Source organism: Acanthaster planci, unplaced genomic scaffold, assembly GCF_054643075.1.
Source record: "Acanthaster planci isolate LZ-2023a unplaced genomic scaffold, COTS_SCS Contig236, whole genome shotgun sequence".
In the NCBI taxonomy this organism is placed as follows: Eukaryota; Metazoa; Echinodermata; class Asteroidea; order Valvatida; family Acanthasteridae; genus Acanthaster; species Acanthaster planci.
In genome coordinates, this window is record NW_028257857.1 from 8,545 (window position 1) to 33,056 (window position 24,512).

The following is a 24,512-nucleotide window of genomic DNA, read 5'->3' on the forward strand; positions in this document are numbered from 1 at the left end:
AGAGTCCCACCAGGCACTTAAGGTCCCCAAAATGAAAGAGTTGATCATTCCTACATGCGTTTCTCATCCACATCATTCTTGAAAGGTGCTTGAGGTTTTATGTTACTTTATGTTGTCCGTTGAGACCCTTTCAACCTGTCAATATCATTGCATGTAAGCGACATTGTACCTGAGTACATTTCTTTCCCCTTTAGCATTTCCATTAATCAGCGGGCCAAAACTGTTAACTGTCATTTGGAGGCCTGTCTAACACCAAAGCAGACCAATCTTAGTTTAATCAAGTTTGCAGCATGTAACGTTACAAAAATAACTACAATTGTAAGCATTGATAGGTGTCAGCATTTTCACCAAAGTACACTCTACTCCCACCAAGCCTTACGATATCATCCTGTTACCATCTCTCCAGGTCATCCAGCTCTTTAAGGGATGCAAGCCAGAGGACATGCCACCCCACATCTACGCCACGGCGCAGACGGCCTACCGCAATATGCTGGCCACCCAGCTGGACCAGTCAGTAGTCTTCCTGGGGCGGAGCGGGGGAGGGAAGTCGTGGAATGCGAGGCACACCCTGCAGTACCTAACCCAGGTGGCGGGGACCGTCAGCAACATGGTGACAGGTGACTGACCGCCGGAACCTTTCTCTCCCACCACATCTCAGCTTCGTCTTCTATGAGACTTCGTCTCAAGCTCTGCAATGATTTCCAATCAATTAACGTTTTGAACCAAAGGAAAAATACTTCAAACCCTGGCCTCATACATTGTCAGTTAAATAGTCCTGTCATAGAAGAACATGGAGTTTCATCTGCTGGATCTTAGTTTAAAGGATTAAACTCATGCAATTGAAGCCTGGTGCCAAAGATAGATGATGGAGCTGCAATTTCTTGGTAAAGGAAGGAGGATAAGCGAACAAAATAAACTGAAAGTTTCCAGTGGTGTCTATGAACTGTTGGACATGATACTAGCTGATCTCTACCATACATGTAAAGTAGGCTTGGGCAACTTCAGCTGTTTTAAATGACTACTGAATCTCTCCAGGAGTTGCCATTCTGTTTGTAATCAACCCCAAATTCACCCGCCAAAACAGATCGCATGGAAATCATGGCTGGTTACACAAAACTGAAGGTTAGGTTTTACATTTTACCCTCACTCATTTTGAATGTCTGTGACCTTTGCCCCCAAACAGTGGACAAGATCCAGGCTGTGGCTACCCTGGTGGATGCCTTTGGAGGCGCGCGAACTGTCCAGAACACCAGCGCCACACGCTGTTCTCAGATCCTCTCCCTAGACTTTGACCACATGGGACAGATTGCCGCCGGCTCCCTGCAGGTAAACAGGAAACCACTGCTATATAGGTCTTCCTTAGGAGACTGGGCCAAGGAGGGGTGACCTGGTAGACGGCTTTTTTGTCCCTTCAACTTCTGCAAAAGCTAAGGCTCAGACGAAGGAGCTGAACTGCAAAAACACAAACGTGTTCAGCAACCCAGTTTCAGAAACAAAAATTCTTCAGTAGGGCTTTTTCTGATCAAAATCCCCAACTCTTGCATTTATGTTTGCCTTATTTCTTTGACTCTGATGTACCGTGGGTAGCTGTTAATATTTTGCTGTGTGAAAAAAGAAAAGTTAAACGTTATGGACAAAGTGGCTTGTAAAGATCGTTGCATTTAGCTTTAATTGCACAAGGGGTAAATTTCATGGAGCTACGCTGAAAAATTACTGTGCACGGAAAAAATATTGACTCAATGGCAAAGACGGATCCCCTGGGCACAGAAATTTGCTAAGCAAAGTTTGTGTTTAGAAGCATAACATGCATCTTTCTCTATAGCTTATGATTGTAAATCAGCTACATGCTCATGTATGTGTACACTGATTTTCTAAGGAGCAGTTTTCGGTATCGCCAATTTTTTTTTTTAAGTTTTGTTTTGGCGTTGGTGGTTTTGTGGTAACTAGTTCAGCGTGAACAACCTGTGTAACGATATAAGAACTTTGAGTTTGAATTGGTCTCCAATATGGCATATTAGAATGTCAAATGAAGCAGAAATTGCAGGAAAGCCCGATGGAATTTCAGTGGACTGGACGTGGATCTGACTCTTTTCATGGTGTTTCCTAATGTCTCTCTGTACAGATCCTGGTTTTGGAGAAGTATCGTGTGGTCAGGCGCCCAGCCAGTGAGAGGTCTTTTAACATCTTCTACAGCCTGATGGGCGGTGCAGACGAGACACTAACGTAAGTCTCTGACTTCCTTGCAAGAGAGACTGGAATCAAGTTTAGTTGACCATGAGTGAATCCCTGGTCCCCGGGCATAATCATCCAGTGGTTAACGAATGGTTGCCAACGAAACATAGGCTAAGTGCACCATGGAAAAGGTTGCCAGCAGAGGTTCTTATACATGTGTAAACAATGATATTTCTCAATGAGCTATACATGTATTTAGAAGATTAATTACTTTATTTCTGTTTGTTTCAGGGAGTGCGGATATGCGTTTTCTCTGCCCCTCTTTAGACCCAATGAAAAATTTGTGAAAAACGTGAAAAAAAATGAATGAATGAAGAAGTCATGTGTCAGCCATCTTCAATTGAAAGTAAAGTCAACTTTTCATCGTTGGAACCCAAGAGTAAAAATCAAAGTTTACTACAACTTAATGCCAGTTTACTTTCAGAAGAATTTAGAATCTTGACATAAATTGTGTCTGAATTTTTTAACCACATTAAAAAACTGAAAGTGAGGCTTGGAACCCCAAAAAGTCTGTCACCACCCCATCTGACACTTTTCATTGAATATGATAGATTCAGGGAACACGATCCAAAATGGCTTCCCAGTTTATGAGGTCCACTGAACTCTGGTGTTGTTTTCTCTTTTTTGTAAAATTGCAGGAAAGAGCTGTTCCTGAACCATTTAGCACCAGATAACGTGTACATATCTCCCTTGCAGAGGGTAAGTTGGTCTTCAGAACCACTCCTGATATTTCTCTTTACAATGAGGAGTGCCGAGCAAGCTCCAAAGTTTGACCAACTGTGAAAGTGTCACAGCATTTTGATAACTGAATTCCAAGCTCTGTCCTGCGTTGGGTATGTCTTGGTCCTCAGTTGTTCCTTCAGGCCCTGATTTTAGAAAAGAGCAACTCCATACGAAAGTGGACAGTCGGTCACACTGTTACCAACCTCATTTCCCAAGATATTCCTTATGAAGAGAGGATTTGAAAAGAAGACAGTGGAAATAATCAGTAGTACCATCACCTTGAAGTCCACTTTCAGTTTCTCCTAACAGTTTTTTGTTTGCTAGTTATCAAGTCAGTAACAGTTTGCCCACTTGCACGTGGAATTGCCCAGTAGTTGAAACTTCCTTGTTTCTCAAAGTTTGTCAGGCCAGTGTGTTAAAAAAGTCTGTGAGAATTAAAATATAAAGCAAACATTAATTTTGGCTTAATATATGTAAGGATAATAAGGTCTTTGCGAGTTCAATTTGAATAAAATCTGGTACACTGAGTTAGCTGATTGCACATAAACGTAACAATTCCCCAGACTAAATATACTGTTGTTATACCTCGTGATTTGGGGCAAGCTTTTGCATAGCAACCACCATCTCTGGAATGGACTGGTTCCTTTGTGCCCTTCTTATCCATTGCAAACAGTGTATTGGTGCGAAGCATCTCTTATTTAACTATAAGCAAAAGCTTGCTCTGCATCACAAGGTATAGCAACAGTGTCTTTAGTATGGAGAATTCAAATCATTATGTTCATGTGAATTTAAAGAACTCAGTGTACCAGATTTATTCAAATTTAACTTGCAAAAGGCTTATTGCATGTACAGTGTGAATCTTAACAAACCTTCTGGAAAAGAGTTTTGAATGGATTTTTTCCCCCCTAGTCGGAGGAGAAGCAACCAACCACAACAGCTTGGAATAAGGTCCTGCATGCCTGCAGTGTGTTGGGCTTCTCCAGCGAGCACTGTAAGGCGCTGTGGTGCGTCTTAGCTGCCATCATTCATCTGGGTGCAGCTGGAGCGACCAAAGGCTAGTTGGAACTTCGATTCCCATTATGTATTAAGAAGGAGCCAGTTTATTTCAGAAAAGCAAGATCGTTTGAAAACAAAGCATGCTTGTGTCAGCATATGGTCAGACCTTGAGCGCGCGTATTGCTGTTCTTGAATAACTTGGACATGCTTCAATTTTGCCATGCACGTTTGGAATACCAGACTGGCTCATTGACCGTAATCTAGTATTCAGAATAGATACACAGGAACGTAGGTATTGGGAGTGAATTGTAAAATGAACCCAATTGAGGTTTCTACCAATCAATTTTTATATGAGATTTTATACCTGTAATGAAAATCTGATTATTTGGTTTTCCCTTCCCGGCATAACTTATGAAGCCCTGTGAGCTCCATGTTTTGGGGAAAATATTAACAAGCTTACTTGAGTGGGACTCAAGCCTGCGACCCTCCTGCTCAATAGTGTAGGTGTCTCTTCGAGCTTGTCAGAGGGGTCAGCCGGCTGGCTGGTTGGAAGAAATTACGGTGGCGAAGAGCAAAACTGAAATGTTTACCGTAACATCTCCCGGAGATAAAAGGCCTTCAAGAGTGACTGCAGAGTTGTGATTTCGCAGGATTTTTCCAAAGTTGAGGATTTTTTTTTCCTTACATGTGTTTGGATCTTAGGAGATTTATTACTCAGGTGCGGCTACATTTTGTCCAAAAACCTCAATGGCTTTATATCGGAAAGCCTAGCACTGGTCACTGACCAACCATCTCTTGTGATCATGTTAACAGGCTCTGGGAGCAGCAAAGCCCAGTTCCGCAAGCCCACCGAAGCCCAGAAGGCCGCCCACCTCCTGGGCATCAGCTTAGAGGAACTTGCCAAGAACACCTTCAGCCCCCGCCTGGGGGGTAACGCCCCCCGAGGCAGCCTGAGACCGGTGGTCAACGACCCCTCGGAGCAAGGGGCCACGCCACGGGACGCCCTGGAGAGCATGATGGTGGGGCTGTACGGTGAACTAGTCAACGCGGTAGTGTCGCTGATAAACAAGTGAGTGTATCCCCAGGCTGATCTAGGCTATGGCAACCCTTACTGTGAAGTTGTTTTGTTTTAAATTCCAGAATTTTCTGTGCAATATTTCCTGTGACTAGTAAATGAGACTTGCATGCAGGTGGTATGTATTCTTGACAGGCGAATGCATCCCTGTAATAATCTAGGGTGTGGCACCCCTTGGTGGGAATACATAGGTTGAAAATTTCAGAATTTCTAAGTCTTTACTCAAACAGTGAATGGCATTTGTCTGTGCAAACTTTCTACAAAACATTTGCCTTGACTGTAACCAGCATGCGTGATGGTGATTGGCTAGTCGAAAACATTAGATTTGTATTCAACGTTTCAAAATATTTTATTCATTAAGGGCCCTGTCAAGTTCGTATCGGACCGTGTCATCCATCTTGGTCGTGGATGTCCCAGGATTTCAAAACCCCACAGCCTGCGGCCAGCCGGGTGGGGCCTCCTTTCATGACCTCTGCATGAACTATGCACAGGAACGCCTGCAGTTACTGTTCCATGACGCCATGTTCACCGCGCAGCAGGACAAATACGCACAGGTCAGGACAACACGTAGTGGAGAGTTATGAATCTTCTTTGGTGGTCTGGCAGGATCTTTGACAGAAGGTTATGGGTTCCACCTGATAAAGAGTAAACAAATAGGATGGGAATCAGTCGCAAACAGTTCACAAATGTAGCATGGCCTGAGGTGAATACAGCGTACTTGTGAAAACACTGGTTGCCAGCCAAAATGTAAAGTATATATGTTACTGCTGACAATGTGCATTTCATGTTTTGAAACATTTTTAAATCGTTTATTCCAATGAGACCACCATCTAGACAAACACAAGAATGAAAGAACTAGACCCCACTCATTGCTTGGAAAAAAATTACAAGTTTTTGGAGTAGTGTGTATTGCTTGTGACTAGTTTCTGGCTTAGTCTGCTCGGTAAGGCAGTTGCTTAGAGATACTAGCAGTGAAGGCTAGCTGAATGCATATGTAAAACCTTTATTATCCAGGTATGATTTTTTTCTCTAAACCCCACACAGAATCAATGAATTATTGTTTTGCAAAGTTTGCAGTCTTGCAGAGTTAAATTGTGGTGTTTTTTGTGTGTATATATCTAATCTTGCCTCGCTGGTTTTTGGTTGCAGGAGAATATCGACTGTCAGTTTGAGCAAGCAGACACCACGCCAGAAGCCATGGTCAACCTCCTTGATAAACAGCAGGGTCTGGTAAGAACTTTGCTGCAGACAGATGATTAGTTTCGGTTTTTACAAACGACTGTAGAATTTGATTTTGTCTTGTTGAAATATTCCTGCCAGCTTGAAATATCAGAATCTCCAACTGTTAGTTCGGGTCGTTCCAATCTGTAAACACTCTGCCGTAGCATTTTTCTTCTTACCAAGACCTTTATGGGAAAACAGTAACCAGACAACGCAGTGCTAAGACATAGTGCTAACAATGTATGTCTGAGTTTAACCGGTCATCGTATCAGGTGGATACCTCAAGCAAGATGCGTTGTTCTTCCTTCCCATGTTGGCCAAATTTATAACTGCCAGTTTCAGTTTCAAGGATTTGTAATCTCTCCTCTGTTCAAAGATGCGGTCTTCCAACATGGACCTTAGGGATGTGGACCAGAAGGGGCTACTCTGGCTGCTGGATGAGGAGTCGATATTCCCTGGAGCCACCGATGAGAGTTTCATGGAGAGAATCACCATCCATTACGGCCACCTGGCCAGAAAGAGTAAGTTTATAAAAGGTTTCTTCCTATCCGCTCCGAGCGGAATAACAGAGGGCATATTTTTTGGTACTCACTGCATAGGCGCACCATGAGGCGTGCAAGTATATGCGCGTTTGACGAGTAGCACGCTAAGTACGCGTAACTAATTTACTGCGGCATGTATGGTCTTTGCGTGCATGCAGACCGCGAGCAAGAACCCGCATGTAACTACCTGTCTTTTTTGCTGACTGGGGGTGCACTTCAGCTCGGGGCAGATAACCCTCTTGTAGCCTCCAAAGTCTTCCAGGAAGTTGGGGAGGGTTTTCAGTGCATTTGGGAAAGGTTGAACCTAGCCACAGCTTGAAGCAGCATGCCCAAATATCCACTGCGTTTTTAATTATTTTTCCCCGATAACTTTCTTTGTAATTTTGTCAAAAGTGACACAACACATGGATCAGGAGATTATCTGTAGGAAAATGCTGACTGTTTTTAGAACTTTTTGCTGACCGTATTTTTGCATCCGTGTCGTCTCCAGAAGACGGTCTCCTACGAGGATGTAAGGACAAGAACAACTTCATCTTGAATCATTTCCAGGGCACGACACCGATCCAGTACAATGCCACTGGTTGGCTGAGAAGCTGTCGGGAACATCCCGTGGTCCGGATGGCAATAGTCGTCCTCCAGGAATCACAGAAGTGAGCCCACATTCTGTGTTCATTGTTGCAATTCACCAAATTAATTGTACATGCACTAGGTTGAAAGATGCTCCGTTATACTGTCGAATATGTTTTATCTTTCGTTAAATTTGCTTCCGATTTAGTTCAATTTTCAATTTCCTCTCAAACACAGACAGTAGCAATCTCATCCATGAGATAATAATTGTCTCATCCATTTTTAAATTTCAGTTCTTGCTGCAAAGAGGGACTGATCCCTAACTTAATAAGTACAAACAAACCATAGTAGCTTTAATGATTTTTTTCCTAACCCTAAACCAAGTTCCAAAATTGGTAGTCATATATTCAGTGTCACCAAGAGCATTGAGATTGTTAGAAATCCCACTTATGTAGGTACATTCAGTTGATTTTTCTGTTTCAATAATTCGGGTGAGGGTCTCGCAATTTAACACATTGAGTCTTTGAGTCAATTGCATTTTGAAACTGCAGGAATAACATCAGCGGCTTGTTTGTGAGTCTAGCGGGCTCCCTGCCCAGTACGATGGTGGGCTCGGTCGCGGGCATAGAGGGCAGCTCATCACTGCGTAGGGCGTCAAGTATCCGTAGGGCGTGGTCCAGCGGCACTGCTGCCATTAAACGCAAGTCCATCTGCCTACAAGTCAAATTCCAAGTGGTGAGTTCTGTTGGCATAGGTTTGGTCCTTTGCAGTGTACAGAGCCAAATAGCAACTTTCAGGTGGCTAGAGAACATATTTATACACACAGAAATGCAGCTCAAATTGTGCACACCTGAAGCAAAAAATGCTAAATCACTACGCCCAAGGACTACTTTTTTATATTAAGTGGAAAGCAAAATTCTGTAATAAAATGCAAACATTTGCCCAACTTTGGAAACCTCTTGGTGGCACATAACTTTAACCCCTTCGTGCTGTAATTCTTTTGACCGTGACTGCTGGGCTGCGGTATGCCCTGAATGGAGGGCTTTGTCCAGCAGCAGGCCCCATTGAACCAGCAGCTGCATGGTGAATAGACTGTATGTGTGGTATGCACTAATCCTCACACAACGGTGCGGTAGTAGCAGTCCTCCGTAGCGAAGGGGTTAAGCATTACTTGAGTTGTGAGAGTTTTTATTCTCACAACAGAACACATTTTGTATGTAATCCTGTCAAATGAGTTTCTTGTGTTGTGTAGTTTCTCAAAAAAAACTTTCAGCCGTCACAAAACATGCAAAATGTAAAGTTTTGTAAGCGATTGACGTTAAACTGTACAAAAGAGTTGGCCAAATGAGGAATTAGAACCTACGATCAGTGGAATATCGTGACCAGTTGAGCAAGCCAGCCTTAGGTTTGGTGTCACCTGAACTGATTTGAATTTTTTCCGGCATTCTTGACGCAGGACGGTATTGTGGACTCCCTGCGTCGTACCCGCCTACATTTCGTCCACTGTCTTCTCCCCCAAGTCAACGCCGGCCTGTGCGAGCTGAAGAACCTTGGGGCCAAATCCCCTACCTCCCCAACGCCCACCTCCGACGGGCTGATCGACGTACCCTACCTGAGGAATCAAATCCGAGGACTGGAGATCTTGGAGTCCACCAAGCTACACAAATATGGTACACATTATCCCCTTTGTCATTTCCATTGACAAAGCAATTTCTTTCAACCTTTTCTACTAGGTTTTTCCTTACACCTACATATATATACGTTTATTTACCAGCAAACTTCAGTTCTCAATTCTGGTTGGTCAATCCGAATAGTGTGATCTTATACTGTACAGCACAGTCCACATCGTACCCTGTTTTTCTTCTCTAAAACAGGATTTCCAGAGAGCATGTTGTTCACCGAGTTCCGTCGGAGGTTTGAGGTACTTGCCCCAGCCACTGCAAAGGTTTCAGAGCCTGTACTGGATGAGAGAAAGGTCAGGAGAGATGACCATTTAATCAAGTTGAAGGAAACTTCAAATTACTGACTTCCAGAGGGAAATATTGACAGTATAGAAAGTTTGGAGTTAAGAGTTCACATTGTTTTCTCAAACAGTTTCGTTACTTTTTACAAAATCTTCATATTCCTTTGGCACATCAATGGATTTTCATGTACTGTGTACAGATATAATATCCTTCATTTTCTTTTACTCTGTTACTCAACAAATGAATAAATATACATATGATTTCTCTATCCCGTCAAAATATCCAGTTAAAAGTCAGAATAATGGAACCCCTGCAACAACTTTGGAGCATCTGATGTGAAAGTACACTGAAAGTTGCTGTGCATGTCAATTTCTTCTTTGTTATAAAGATGATCGCTTGCTTTTAGGCATGTGATTAGTAAGGGGTATTGGAGCATACCTGTGTACACCAATTGTTTATTTCTATGGAGTGAATTTTTATGTGTGGCCTTTGACAGAAGTGGCAAGTTTCTTTCGCTGTCCGGTTTATTTTTCCTCTGATAAGGAAGACTTCACAAAAAGTTCTCAGGAGACAGTTTGATTTGTTTTACCTCTGCCACTTGTGAGTGTTTTGTTTGGCAGGATTATTCCATTTTTTTTATTCTTTCCCATAGGCCATTGAGGAGCTACTCAAACATTGTGATCTGGGTGTCTCAATGTACAGACTCGGACTTAGTCAGGTGAGTCAACCCTTCTTATATTTTTCCTTCCACCAAATTTTTGAACTTCAAAGTTCCTCGAAAGAAATGACGTGTGACGGTGCATGTACATGTATGTGTTATAAGTAGTGTTTATTCTATTCAAGAGGGCGCCCCCACCGATAAGAAATAGAAATTGAAAAAGGATGATTCCCAAAACCTATGTTTATCTTGAATTCTTAGTTTTTCCAGTGGTAACTAGATGTTGTTTGTATTCCGACCATTTCTGTATTTTCCCGATTATTTTGCATTGTTTAAGCCCTCTCTACTGTAGAGATGAAAATTTTAACGTAACTCAGACCAGGTAAAACAACATATTTTGTTGCGTTACAAAATTCCCTCCCCCCAAAAAAGAAAAATGTTTTTTTAAAAGAGGATTTTAAAAAGAATACAAAAGTTGAACTTGAGCATGAAGATTTACATGACTTTTGAGACCAATATTTCTGTTAAGTATTTAACCCTTTGTTTGTCTAGTGAAATGCTTTATAGTGGCCTCTATGAAAAATCCAATTTTAGTAGTAAATTGTGAGATTTTGGATTTGACAGGATCTCATCAGTAAGATCAAAATGAAATCTTTGAAAAGGCATTGTGTGCAATAAATACATACAACTTATGTGGATCTGGTCAGTAAGGTCTTGGCACTTGTACATAAAGCCAATTGTTAATTCATTTAGATAATTAGGCTTGTCTTGTTAGCAGGGGTAGTTTACGAGCTGCCAATATTGATGTTGTTACATTGTAAAAATATAATTAACATGGAAACAGTTGTAGTGTTATAGCTATGCCGGTTGGCACCAATCAGAGATCTTCACCATAGCGTTCTACCATCTGGCACTAAGCTTGATGAAACAGCCCACCAACAGGCACAAAAATCCTTTAAAATCCCAGAAAAAAAAAAATTAGTCACCATGAAAATTTCATACTGTCACCTGGAAGAATTAATAAAAAATTGAACTCTTAATCAATTTCAAGAGGAAAACTCACTGGAAAAAAGTGATCTAGAATCCCCTTAAGGGGACCCCTGGCCATAACTGGCAAGACTCCGGTCGCTTCGCTCCCTCATTTACCATTACTAAATTGTCCTGCACTAAAGTAGGGCTGGCTATAACACTGCGTGGACAAATACAGGAGAATACATAACATGTATAGCTTCTTCACAATATTCACTCCACCGGAGAGATGTTTAAAAATTGCATTTTTGGTTTGTTGTTGGCCATCATGTGACCAGTTACATAAATGATCCTGTGGGAATTTGTTTGTCTTGAAATTTGTTGGTACGACCCTAATATTCCAATAAATCTTTTATTGCCAAATTCTGTACCTGCGATCAAACAAGATCGTCCCCTTTACACACCATGGATTTTGACGTCAAGTTGATTGAATAACAAGAAAGTCATTGTACTGTTCCGGAAATGGCAATCCAATTTAATGACTTTGCCAATCTCCAAAGCGTATTTCTGGGGATTTATGATGCCAAAGGTTTATTTGAACAGGCTGGCCCGATGGTCATTACTTTGCAAACTGCAAATCACACATACTTTATAATGTTTTTTTGTTCCCTTCTGTTGTAGTGGCTGGTATCCATATTGCAGGCTTTGTTGTTGTGGGTTTTTTTTTTCATGCCAAAAGGCTGGCATGAATTTTCTTTTGGAGGGTGGGTTTCTTTTTATTTATCTTGGTCTTACCTGGGAGTTTTTAGGGGGTTGCTTAATGTGCAACAATTTGTAAGTTTGACCCCAAACCTTTTTTATTGCCTGACTGTGAGTGTAGTAGGTTTTTGGTTTATCATTTTTATCACAGTGTTAAAGCCCTGGAGTGTATTGATTCATGTTTTGCCATGGAGCTGTGTGCTGTTGATGTTTAGAGAGCAGTCATGTTATATTTAAGCAATATTATTATTTTGTAGCAAGGAGCACACATGGTCACTCTTATGTCATCTATTTGTTGTCGTGGTGCTTGTACTGCCTGGATGCCAAGCACGACAAAACGAACTGACTGACATCATGATTAAAAAAAATCCCCTGTTGCTATGGTAACCGCTCTGTTTCAATCCCCAAAGCCTTGTGGATGCAAAGCCTCAAGCTGCTCAGCTTGAATAGTAATGAATTCCTGCCAAGACAATTTGGCGTCAGTTACGGCAGCCGGTGTTGTGCTTATAAACAGTGCGGCCGGTTCTGTATGTGTACATCACCACATCTGTGAAGAGCATCATGTACATGCATGTGTACGTGTGGACCCTGGGCTCGAAGGTGTAATGATTACACACATCACCAAAGGGATTTTGATGATGTACTGGAGAACGGGTGTCGTGTGAAGTGCTAGTGGACCGGAAAATAAAGCCATTTACCTTTGGTTCAAGGGACAGTGTGTGACCGTACTGGCATGTACATGTAGGTTGGCATAAATTATATGTAGCGGTGTGACAAGCGTGGACAAAATGTTGGAGCACGACCAACAGTAGACAGGAATCGTTGCCTACAGAACAGAGGAGAGCTGATCTACATGTATCAATTGCTTTGGAATGCTGCAGCGCTGGGAATGGAAGATCACTCTGAAATAAAATTGCACCTTTGTGGCCAGGATCATCATTATTTTGTTCCGCCAAGCTGATGTTTTTTGATACAGCGTTAATGGTTGGCTGTAAAACCTGCTGTGAACTTTGACCCCATTGCTGATTGAGATGTCTTGCCACTGACCACTTTGAGGGACCTTTATGGGGGTCAGACCAAGCTCTAGCTTCTGAGGGAAACTCACTCGTAATACGAAACCAATGAGCAAGGAATTTTCCTTGGGATTGATTCATAATTCATTGATTTGCCAGCTAGGCCTGACCACATCTTTACAGTGGGTCTAGCCTTATAAAAGAGATAAGCTTCCTGTCTTCTTTATCTCAGCCCCCTGCCAAATGTTGGCCTTGTGTCATAATCTGTTGACAGATTTCCTGATGACAGGTTGAAGTGTGTGATAGCACATGGTGCTTTTCTCACCACCCTGCCAACCCCAATGGCTTCTTTTCTATGCCACATACATGTACATTGTTTCCTTGTAACATAACATCAGCAGCTTACAAGTGGCATTTGAATAACACATCGGGATGTATGCTGTCCAAGTTTGTAAGGATGAATTATTTCAGTGCTGCGTCTACATTGCACTCTTTCAGCATGGTGTCATTAAGCAGTGCAATTTGTCGTCAAAGTGGAGCTTCTATTTTCTCTGGGAATTGAAGACTTGGTTTTACAGGTCTTGTGTCAAGTTTCCAAACTCAGTTACAAGACTGCGAGTACATGTAAGCGTCTACTGATGACTGGATACATGAACTATGGACAGCTGAGGAGCCCGCTCACTGCGGCCATCATCCAACAAAAAATCACACCAAATATGACTTCTGCACCTTGCTGTATTGGCCACCTGTCTTGGTTTCCTGTGGGTCATTATACATCCAGAATCTACTTCGGATAACCTGATTTGAGACGTTGCAATATCTTGACTTGAAATCAGAGCAGATCGAAGTGGCTGGTGCTAAAGTAAAGCTTGGCTGTCCATAGTGGCAATGTAGCCACTTCCATTAGCTGTTTGCCAGTGGTCAGCCTGGATGACGCAGATGATCAAAATCTGTCATGTCTAATGACAGAAGAAACCAATCACTTTACATTTCCTGAGGGAATGAGCATCCCCCTGGGTCGTGTTTCTTCATCCTGCATTGGAAATTGGCTGCAGATGAACATGGAAATTGAGACCATCTTTGCTCCACAAAGCTTCCAGTCTTACATCGTCGTACGTGGAAGAACAAGCGGGATGTCGTAAATTAGATTATTGTATATTGCATGCCATCTTGAGTCTGTTCTTGCATCAAGCCTGGGAGATCTCAGCAGAGCAGATGTGCTTCTCTTGTTGATGTTGAGTTGGTACACGCGATGCACTTCCCTAACGTCAGGAGTTCACTGCAATCATGCTGATGTAATGTAGTGAGTTCACTGACCTACATGTACATGTATCATGTGGTATTCTCCATAGTGCTTCATACTGGTGCCATGTTCTCCTGAGTTTAATCTCGAAAATCAAGATCATGAGAGAAGCACTGTGTGGACAAATTGCCACTACAGATCAAACAGTGTCTTGTGCACGAATAAGGTCTCTCCATATTCATGATGATGTTGTTAAGGACGTGATGCCTCTTCATGATGACTGCTGTGTGCGTGGGTCTTATTCATATTCATGAGGGTGACTCCATGGGGCTGAATATTATTGATTTGATTTGAACACAGCTTCATTGCATATTCATTAATTCAGCTCCCAGGGACTCACAGGCTGTGAAGTATTGATTGAAAGGCTGACGTGTCAAAACATTCACTTTTGAGAGCAAGTCATGCATATTTATGATGGAGGAAACATCAAGTGTATTGATCATCAGAGCCCTCCGGTGTTGTGACTATGCTTGCTATTTGATGAATATTCATGAGTGTAACTGATGCAATGCTCAGGAGGCTTGTCCTTTTATTGATTTGATTCGGATGTTTTCATGTTGGTGGCAAACATGTCAGTGTTTGCTGTGGTGTTGAGCAGAGAAGACGTCAAACTCAGGGTGGCGCGGTACGAACCACACCAAGCACTGCCCAGTGATCAGGTGGGTTCATGCATATTTGCATAATTGCATCACTAATTCACAAGCTAATTGGTGCATGTGTTGTAGAAATAATTCACAGTAATGTGTCAATATGCTGGTATTGTTATAAAAATACGTCCATTCTCTATAATTACATACATGTATTGTTAAGTATTGTCTGGTGTACATTTGTACATGTTCATATGTAAGGCTTTGAGTGACCATAGTTCTCCCACTTTTATGAACCAACAGAGAAATGGAAATAAACTCATGCATGCATACATTAACCCGATGAATGTAATTATAAAACAATGAACAAAGGAAAATAAGATCCTTATCCTTAAGGTGTAAAACTTGCAAGAAATGAGAGGCCCGCATATGCACATGTACACCTACACCTACACATACATGTGTGCCCTGTATATGTACTGATTTCTTTATTTTTGTTGGTTATTATTCATCATGCTAAAATACTCTTGTAAAATGCTTGAGTAAAACTGAATTATTTATTAATGTAAGCCCTTAAACTTCTGATAAGAAGTCCTATGATTGAGGCTTGACAAGCAGATCTAGATTTGTAAGCTTTCGCTTTAAAATTCTGTTCAGAGTCAGGTAACTGTTTGGTGTATACCTGTGTCCATGGAGGTGTTGGGTTACCGGACTTATTTGCGCCTTGCCTGAGGTTCCGAAATTGGTTGCTAGGAGACCTTGGAGGATCTAGATACGATTGGCCCATCGATTGCACCCCCTGTCAGTTTATTTGTTCTTTGGCAAATGAAATGCATTATGGATGCTTGGACTTCACGGAGATACCACAGTGGAATACTTTTGATAAGAATACGTACACCCACATGTACATGTATGCACTGTATAGGCCAGTTTGTACTTAAAATGAAAGGCAACACGAACTTGGTTTTGGGACGTCAGAGCAAATATTTGTGCTTTAAATTTGCAAAAGTTTAACATGTTTCAAGTTCAGCAAATGTTGCTGCATAAATGTTGCACGACATCCTGTCCCCAGTGCAAAGTTATATCACAGATACAGCTGTCCAGATTATCAGCTTGTCATTTACTGTAAATACAGAGAACTTCACTACCCCACATCATTGCTCCTTTATAATCCAGTCCATCTCAGTGGAGCACCTGAAGTTATTCCCCATTTGTAAATTCCAAAGACTGTATCGATGTCACCACTCTGTAACCTGACAACAAGGGTCAGGTGTCTTCAGCTCTCTGTCTCCATTCATGGACGCGCAACTTATCAGGCTTCCTGAACCATTTAAGATTTGGGCAAGTCCATATATCTGGCAATTGATCTCCATTAACATGACAAAGGAGTCTTGTAAATATTGGGCCCGGTGAGTGGCAGGTCATTCAATGTGAGTTGAGGACACTTGAAGTCATTGTACAATAGAATGGATATGCCTGCCAACTAGCGCATGAAGAGCAGTAGTATGCAGGGAACTGTATGAAGCTGTGTATTGCTTTGGAGGGTAATTTAGGTTTGTAGGTCTATTAAATTCATTGATGTCTGTCTGTGTATGATCCTGTCATTGTAATGGTGTATTTCTGTAAGTATCGGATATTCACAGTGTTAATTGAAATGTCCAGGATATTTGTTTAAGTATTTATTGCTTATTACTTGTAAACCTCACTCAATGAAAACAATGTGCTCTGTCTGTGAATGTTGTTTTTAAAACATTATATGCAATTTGTTTTCGGGGAACAGGGAAATTGCTTTTTTAGCTCATGTTGTGTTCACTAACCTTGTGGTTGCTGGAGCTAGAGTTTTCTCTCTTTTTTTCTGCATCTGTTAAACCTGGCTCTTTTACCGAAAATGTCGGCCGGGTCGAGCAAAGTTTCCACCATTTCTACATGACCTTTGACATTTTACCATCTACCGGTAACTTGCAAATCCTGAATTTGAATAACTGACTTTGTGAAGGAGCAATTGGACATACTTGAGCGTGGATGTATGAGACAGAAATAGCATCTTGCATCTCTTTTTTGTCTGGTAACATGAGAGCGTTGTTCTTGTGCATTGCTCAGTTATGGTGTCAAATCAAAGCCAGCTGTAAAGGACTATGGTGTGCCATTATTATGCACAATGTTCAGTTCCGCATGGTTAGTCTTCCACGAACACTGATTCCTCAGCACGCTGCATCGTATGCTTGTAGACAATAGGTTGCTTGGGGCAAAAGTATCCGTGAGCAGTCATTTGCCCTTTTGCAGTAAGCAAGGCCTTGCCGTTTGCTTGACTGCAATACATCATTCATAGTTGAGCGGCTTTCCCACATGCAGTGGTGGCACTCTGCTCAAATAGCATCAAGCAGTTGATCACACTCCAAGCTTGAAGTCTTTCCACCTTCTGTTTTTTTCTCTCCCCTGTTAGATTTTCTTCAAGCCTGGTGCCCTGGTGAAGCTCGAGGACCATCGGGATGAGAGACTAGCCAAGACGATCACAGAGTTCCAGTCCTACTGTCGAGGATACCTGGGCAGAAAACAATTCAAACAACTCAAGGTACAAAGTTCAAAGCTCTCACTTGGTACACTGTAATTCTTCACAGTATTTTGCTTTTAGTCAGATTGAGTAAGAGAAAATCAAGCCAGAGTGGCCAAAATTGGAAACTAGATTTTGGCATTGATGTCTGGTACCTGATCACCTTTACATGTTATTTTCATTTTTCTTTAACAAGATCACTTCATTGTGAAGAAGCCTACCAGTAGTCAAAGCAGTATATTGATGTTAATACAAAGTCATTGGCCTACGGTGTTTATGCCTGACTATAACTGGTATAATGCTTTGGTCAAGTACGTGGAGATTTCAGGAATGTTCAATGATTTTTGTGTTGGGACTGGTTTTCCAGTCTATGAGGTAGTTGAGGCAGTTTGTTGCATGCTAAACTGTGTAACACTGCTGCCCTTTTTTTGCTTTTGTTTATGTCTTTGTGCAATGCTTGCTTGGTTTCCCTTGGTCCAGTTCGGTCATAGGTTCTTATCAAATTTAAGGGGTTTGTTCCATCTGTTTCTGTTTATGATCACTCATCTCTCACTTGCCAGAGTTGGCCGGGTGTCCCTGATGCTTGACTCATCGCAGATAAACTTAATTACACAGTATTTATCTGATTGCCAACATTTGTCATTCTGCATTCATGCCGATGATGCTAGATCAGTTGTTGATAAGTAGATTACGGCAAGATTTGTTTTGTCATTGCTATATGACACACCACATAAATAGTTAGATCAGGTGCATTTAAAAGCCACATTGTGGGGTGTTGTGGTGTGCACTGTACTTGTTGCCAGCCATCAAAATGTGCATTTTTAGTGAAAGAGACAGAGTTAGAGTCATTTGCAGAAGTTTAGGACCACCCATACAAAATGCATTAACCTAAGGAAAAACCAAACTTAACCAATCAATCATGACAACTTATGTTCATTTTCAATGTGTAACCTTAGTATCTTGGTGACACAGCTATTTGACTACATTTCCATGATTTGAAATGTTAAAAGTCTAATCTATAGTGTGCCCTTCTTTATTTTTGATTACTTAGACTGGCTTTTTTTTATCCATGCTGCCTTGCAGACTACATTTCATACAAGACCTGCCTTTGCAAAAAAATCATTCAAACTACACTGATGCACTACGCTAATGCACCACTGTAAAAACATATTACGTTATCATTCAACAAGGCAATGTAATGCAGGGCCGGTGACAGAAATACCGGTAAAATTCCAGGTGGTCTTAAACTCTTGCAAATAACCATACAGTAGATGGTACCTCATCTCTAATTTGGCTTGGATTTTTGTCCAATTATTACGAATCCTCTGTAATAAATTAGTACATTTTGTGAAAAAAATAATCACTAAGAAAATTGGCAGGACCAGGATTTGAACCAGTAGCCATGCTCCATGAACTGTGCTACATGTACATGTAGGTCTCACCCGTCCTTGTATATGCCTTCCAGCATAGGGTCACATCACATAGGGTCACATCACAAAACCAGTCCCAGGATGGAGAGTTTTGTGTCAGTTTTTTAAAGAGTGATTTTCTGTGGTAAGTGTTGCTGCCCAAAATGTGTACTTACAAAATCTACATTGTACATGTAAGTATAATTCTGGAACAGCGATGTGAACTCAATCTAGTTTTTGTACTGCTAAATGATTTGGTATTTCCACTCACCAACGGGGCTTCATGAAACCCAATCTAATTATCTAATTTTATTTAAGAATCATCATAAATTAACTCCCGTAATTATTTATTAGCAGTCAGCATCTGCGTCAGATTTGATATGAGTCTATCACCCACCCTGGTATCGGTTGGGGGGGCGAGGTTATTTATTAACTTGTCCAAGACCCATCCTCACGTTATCTCGTTAGGCAGTTGCCAGAGAATAAACTGGAGGACCCTCTCTGTTTGAAGAACGGTGCATGTGCACTTAACATTCACCATGACAGATTATGGGGCTCAGGTTTGACAAGGTGGGCCATATTCTGAGCTCTCAGATCAATGAACAATGGGACATGGGTTAGTCATTGCTGTTGTACAGTATGACCATTGCTGTTAATTAGCAAACATCCTGTACACTCCCAGCACTTGCACTGTTGAATATTTGCGCAATATTCTTGTCGTGGAATGCTGTGTAATCTGGAGGTTTTTACTCTCTGTTCTGGAAGCCTATTAGAAGGTAAGAAATATTTTACAAGGGGAAATATACCGACACATCAGTTATTTCAAGGATGGATTTGTGCGGGGGAGATGTAAATTAATTTTGGATTTTTGCCCTGTGCGACGTGTAACACAGAGTATACTCTGTTAAAATACACGTCGGGCAGGGCAAAGAAATCCAAAATTAATTTACATCTCCCCGGCACAAATCCATCCTTGGAATAGTTGTTCACGGTACCCGCTGCTACATCTCATTTGAACCAGCCAGCTGACACTGGCAAGCTTGGTGGTCGAGTGGTTAAGACGTCTGCACTAGTAAGCAGGAGGTCGTAGGTTTGAGTCCCACCCAAGTACACTTGTGGTTTTTTCACAAGCCCTCTTGGGCATACAGTGTTAAAATATTTGTCGGGCAGGGCAAAAAATCCAAAATTAACTGACGCATCAGGTTTGTATTAGATTATGTGTGTGTAAGATAGACTTTGGTCCAGTTTCATAGCTTTGCTAACGAGAATTCTTTGCTTTTGATTGGCATTCGGCTTTCTGGGCATATTACAGTACTTGTGCAAGAGGAAATTATGAAACAATTCTCTCAGCACAAAATCCTCAGTTTCAGGAGTGAGCCCTCATTTACTGTTAGCAAACATTCTTCTGCTATGACAAGGAGTTTAGAAAATGCTCCGTGCCCACTTTCACGGACATTGAAGCACAGAGAAGTACTAAGCACACAACTTATTTGCTTAGCAAAAGCTGGCTATCTGCCTCAGTGCCATGTAGTGCACATACCTTGATTAGTTCTCAGCTACCATAACTTTCACTCAGCGCTTACGTGGGTCATTCCAGAAATAAGGGGTCCAAAAGGATGACCTTTTCATGTCCCTGTTACATCTGATCTTTGTTTTTTGACATGGAGATTTTACTGGCATTGATTTCAAACTATTACTGTTTTTGGGCAGGTAATTTGCATTAATTCAACACTCTTGGAAACTACACAATGCATTCTGAACTTACAAAATCGTATGTCAGATGTGACAGGGATAAGAAAAAAAATGGAGCCCTAATTTCTGGAATTACCCACATGCAAGTGGGCTAAGCAGTGTACTCAGCTTAGCAGCTCTTTTCTGAAGTTGAATCACCAGAAAGAACCAGTCGGGGGAAAGAGTTAAATCGCAGGGCGTTTACGAAATGGATGGCTTCGGCTTAGTCTTTGGTTTCACTGTTTCCAGTCAGCATGGTCGAAATCTCCTCAAAAGGCTGGAGCCAGCGAAGACTAATCCTTAGCCACTCGTTCCGTAAACGTCCACAGATATTTTGACTGGCAAGCTGACTAACACTGCAGGCAAATCTTTTTGTGCTCACCAAACTCATGTAGTCCACTGATTCAAGTTATTCACCCTCAGGTTTCCAGATTAGATGAGGAAGAAAATGATGAGACGATGAGACACTTAAAGAGAATGTGGCCCACAAAAAAGACAGAAATCTCAAACTGATGTCGGGGCTTTTTGTTGAATTTTTATAGATCCAGCATCTTGCAATCACCGCCATCCAGCGCAATGTCCGCAAGTTCCTTGCTGTTCGCACCTGGCCCTGGTGGCGACTGGTAACCAAGGTGCTGCCGCTGTTAGACGTCCACAGAACAGAGGAGGAACTCAAAATGAAGGACGTAAGCGCGTGACACTTCCAAACATTCAATCACAGGAAGGAAAACATTGCAGCAATTTTCTTGCAGCTTTGTGTTGATAGCCAAAAGGTTGATATGGGCATCTGGACAAATTAAGAGAAATGTTGCAAGTGTGAGTTTGGTATCCTCGTGTTGTTAGGTTATTTCCGGCATCTGAATAATTTTCTTTCAAACATTTCACATTTTGGATAATCAAGATGTTCCTGTATTTCCCGCCAGTTTCCAGCAAAATCCCACATTCAAAATGTGCCTCCCGTGCTGTATGAATCTGTGCTATCTTCTGATGTTCTTTAAGCAAAACAAGTTTAGGCTAACTGTAAGTTTGTGGATGAACTTCTTTGTTACCGCAGCACGAGCTGACAGAATTACGACTACGAGTAGAAAAGCTGGAGAAAGAACGGAACGTGCTGAAGCACAATCACGACAAGATGGAGGCAAGGGTAAGCTCTTGCAGAAACTCTTGATTCAGGCTAGTTTTTTTTATTTGTGTTTGTTTGGGTTTTTTCCTCTACTTGTTGGTGCACTAAATGGGACTATATAAAGAAGAAGCCAAAGCAAATCTCACAGAGGTTACATGTACTTCTTGCCCCGGTCTCTAACATTTGTGCTCGATAAAATTGACAATTTAAAATTTGGGCAGCATTTATGTTTGGTTGATTTAAATGTTTACCTTTGGTTTTTGTCATTGACTTACCAAATGTACTGTCAGTGCTCTGAAAGAGTTGAGTAGCTTGAAAAAAAAAATGCCAACCTCATAACGCTCATAAAGATTTACTCAGTATAATAATGACATGAAGGTTCTCATATTCAGCTCATTTCAGCACCGACAGACTCTCAATGCACTTTATACCATCTTACCCTGCTCACTAGGCCCAGAAACATTCCTATATACCACCTCAGCTCTTGGGGGAGTATGTACCCGGGGGATTTGCATGTATGTAGGAGCTATGTTGATGTACATGTATGTTGATTGGTACCATGTCACAATGTATACAGTGATTTCCTGGAGCCTCCTCAGCAGACAACACCAAACACCAAGGACTATAAGATACAGTCAGCTGCACAAAACTGAGACGTGATCCAACCTAACAAAACAAGTCACATGTTGCTGGAGCCCTCGTTGAGATGAGGGCTTCCAAAACAGTCTTCCACTTTGTAAAGAAATGAGAATCCTCAACATTTCTCGCCCACATAAACGTCCAATGTCATCAGATTGCCAAGCTGAGTGACACATCAAAACAGAGAGCTCGGTTTGCTCCTTCTAATGTAGACTGGAGAGTAAAGCACTGAAGAGTGGCCTTAAGACTCGCTTTGTGAGATCAGGTCACCTACTCTCTGTCCCTTCCAACACAGACAACTTCCTCCTTCCTTCAGGGACTTGCAGTGAACACCCCCCAAGATCCTGCCCCTTCCTTTTCCTGTCATGATTTCCCCAGGGACGGACGTGCTTCTATATTTAGGCTATTTGTCTCTCCAACCACATGTGGTCACATGGACGTGTAATTTTGCATGTACAGTGCACATGTAAAGCGTGTTCCTCACACCAGAGTTTTGTTGGCATGTGTAGTGTGTTAACAGTTTTAGAAGCCAAGCTTCTTTGGTCAAAATTGTAAACAGTTGTTGGAGAGAATTTGGTCAGGAGTGTTACGCAGAGATTACAGAGTACGAAAAACATACATGTACATACAAACAACCGTACCAAAAAATTGGTAACAGGTTCGAATGTTCCAATTGAAAGTTAGAGCAACAGTGTTGAAGATGTTGGATCAACATGTGGCATTTTATTCCCTTTCCAGTTGGCGGAGATGAGTGCCGATCTTACCGAGGAACACACAACGGCCAATCATGCATCTGAGATGCTAGAGCGGGAAACGGCCGAGAGGCTGCGACTGGAGAAGGAATTAAAAGAGTTGAAGGTAGGCAAGTGTAAAAGATTTTCTCCAAGTTGGATCGTTTAGATAAGATTGTGCATGCTACCTGACATTCAGTGCAAGAGCTAACACATTTTGCTGTATTGTTTCTTTTTATTCATGTGTGCATGTGAGATTGTATAGGCATATATTCACGAAGCATTCATGATAAGTAAGGACTATAGAGTCCTCAGTTGGATGTGAAGGTCCACTGTTGCAAACCATGTGCAAAGCCAGTTAGAATATTTTCCAACAACTTAAACAATGGGAGGTTTACAGTTGAAAACACTTGTCCACATATTGGCCTGTACCGGTACATCTTTTGGAAACAGTCCTCAGACGTGAAACTGTGTTCTAGTCTATGAGAGGTTGTTACTGCAACAAAAGGAATCATAATGCCATGCATTATAAATCTGTTTATATTTTTTTTCAGGTTGCCCATGGGAATCTGCAGCGCAAGGCAGAGCGACTGGACATGGAGGTGATGGAGTCCAGAATGATGCGGTCCTCGTACATGGATGGAGACATGGGCAGCAGCGATGAGGAGGAAGGTGAGAAATGATGGGTGGGGCTTAAAACCTAAAGGGGAGGGATTATTGTCGTAAGAAGCGATAGTGCAGGTGCAAGTGGGTAAGTCAAAGGGTGGGGCTTGAAATTCAGGGGAAGGGTGGGGGTTCTCTTGATTTAAAAAACTGGCGAAAGAAAGCCAAATGTTTGTTTGAATTTGACGAAGTAAGAAAGCCAGCTTGCATTTTTTTAAAACTCAGATTCCATCTACCGAAGCAAGTATGAGCAAGCGAGACGAGAGATTGAGCTCACCAAGAAACGGCTGAAGCAAGAGCACGAGGAAGAAATAGAGAGCATGAAAGCAGCCAAGAAGGCGCAAGATAGACGGGTAAGGACAATAAAAGTAACTGGTATTTTTTAAGAACAGTCACTCTGAGGGACATTGAAGGTTTATCTGGACGACACTGAAACTTTATTACTTGATGTAAGTTATGTTTTTCCTTTCTGTATTTGTTATTGATTTACTTTCTGATTGCTTTTGCGGCCCTGAAATATTCAATAGAACAGTTTCCTTTGACCACGTTTTTTTTTTGTGATAGCAAAAAGGAAGAAAAAAAAAAGATTATTGGGGGATATATCAGTTTTTCTGAATTCCGGTTGAACAAAGAATTGTCCTTGAGTGGGTTATGAACGTTCACTCCTCTCATGGGGAACCAGTGGTCTTACTGGGCGAGTGTAGCTTGCAGCATGCAGTGAGTCAAAGATGGTGAATTTGAACATAAACACAAATTCTTGAAGTTATCTGAATTGACACTAGAATTGGACCCTGAAAGGATGTTTCCCCTTTGCAAGGAGTGAATTTTCAGCTATGTGGCCCTTTTCCAAGTTTGATGAGAATCAATGACCTTGCTTTCCATTGCAGTTGGCAGAGGCTGTGGAAGAGGTCGAGGAGGAGCGGAAGCAGGTCGGCGTGTTGAAGCGCAAAGTGCAGAAACTCACAGGTGAGGCACAGGATACCAGACTCCACCTGGAATCTCAGCAGGCACGGAATTCTGAGTTGGAAAAGAAGCAAAGAAAGTAAGTACGTTGAT

General features: G+C 41.8%; 1 protein-coding gene across 1 annotated transcript; it reads left to right on the top strand.

The window, feature by feature from the left end:
• Positions 1-332: 332 nt before the first annotated feature.
• LOC147794981 (unconventional myosin-XVIIIa-like) lies at positions 333-24,502 on the top strand (the record flags this gene model as incomplete). Its single annotated transcript, XM_087132370.1, has 21 exons — positions 333-617; positions 1,184-1,326; positions 2,123-2,223; positions 2,871-2,931; positions 3,865-4,009; positions 4,765-5,020; positions 5,388-5,580; positions 6,176-6,256; positions 6,624-6,768; positions 7,280-7,439; positions 7,908-8,091; positions 8,813-9,026; positions 9,231-9,331; positions 9,973-10,038; positions 17,053-17,181; positions 20,843-20,986; positions 21,355-21,444; positions 22,801-22,920; positions 23,348-23,465; positions 23,682-23,809; positions 24,344-24,502. Coding segments are annotated over 21 exons (3,023 nt in total), but the record flags the coding sequence as incomplete, so codon positions are not given.
• Positions 24,503-24,512: the final 10 nt, after the last annotated feature.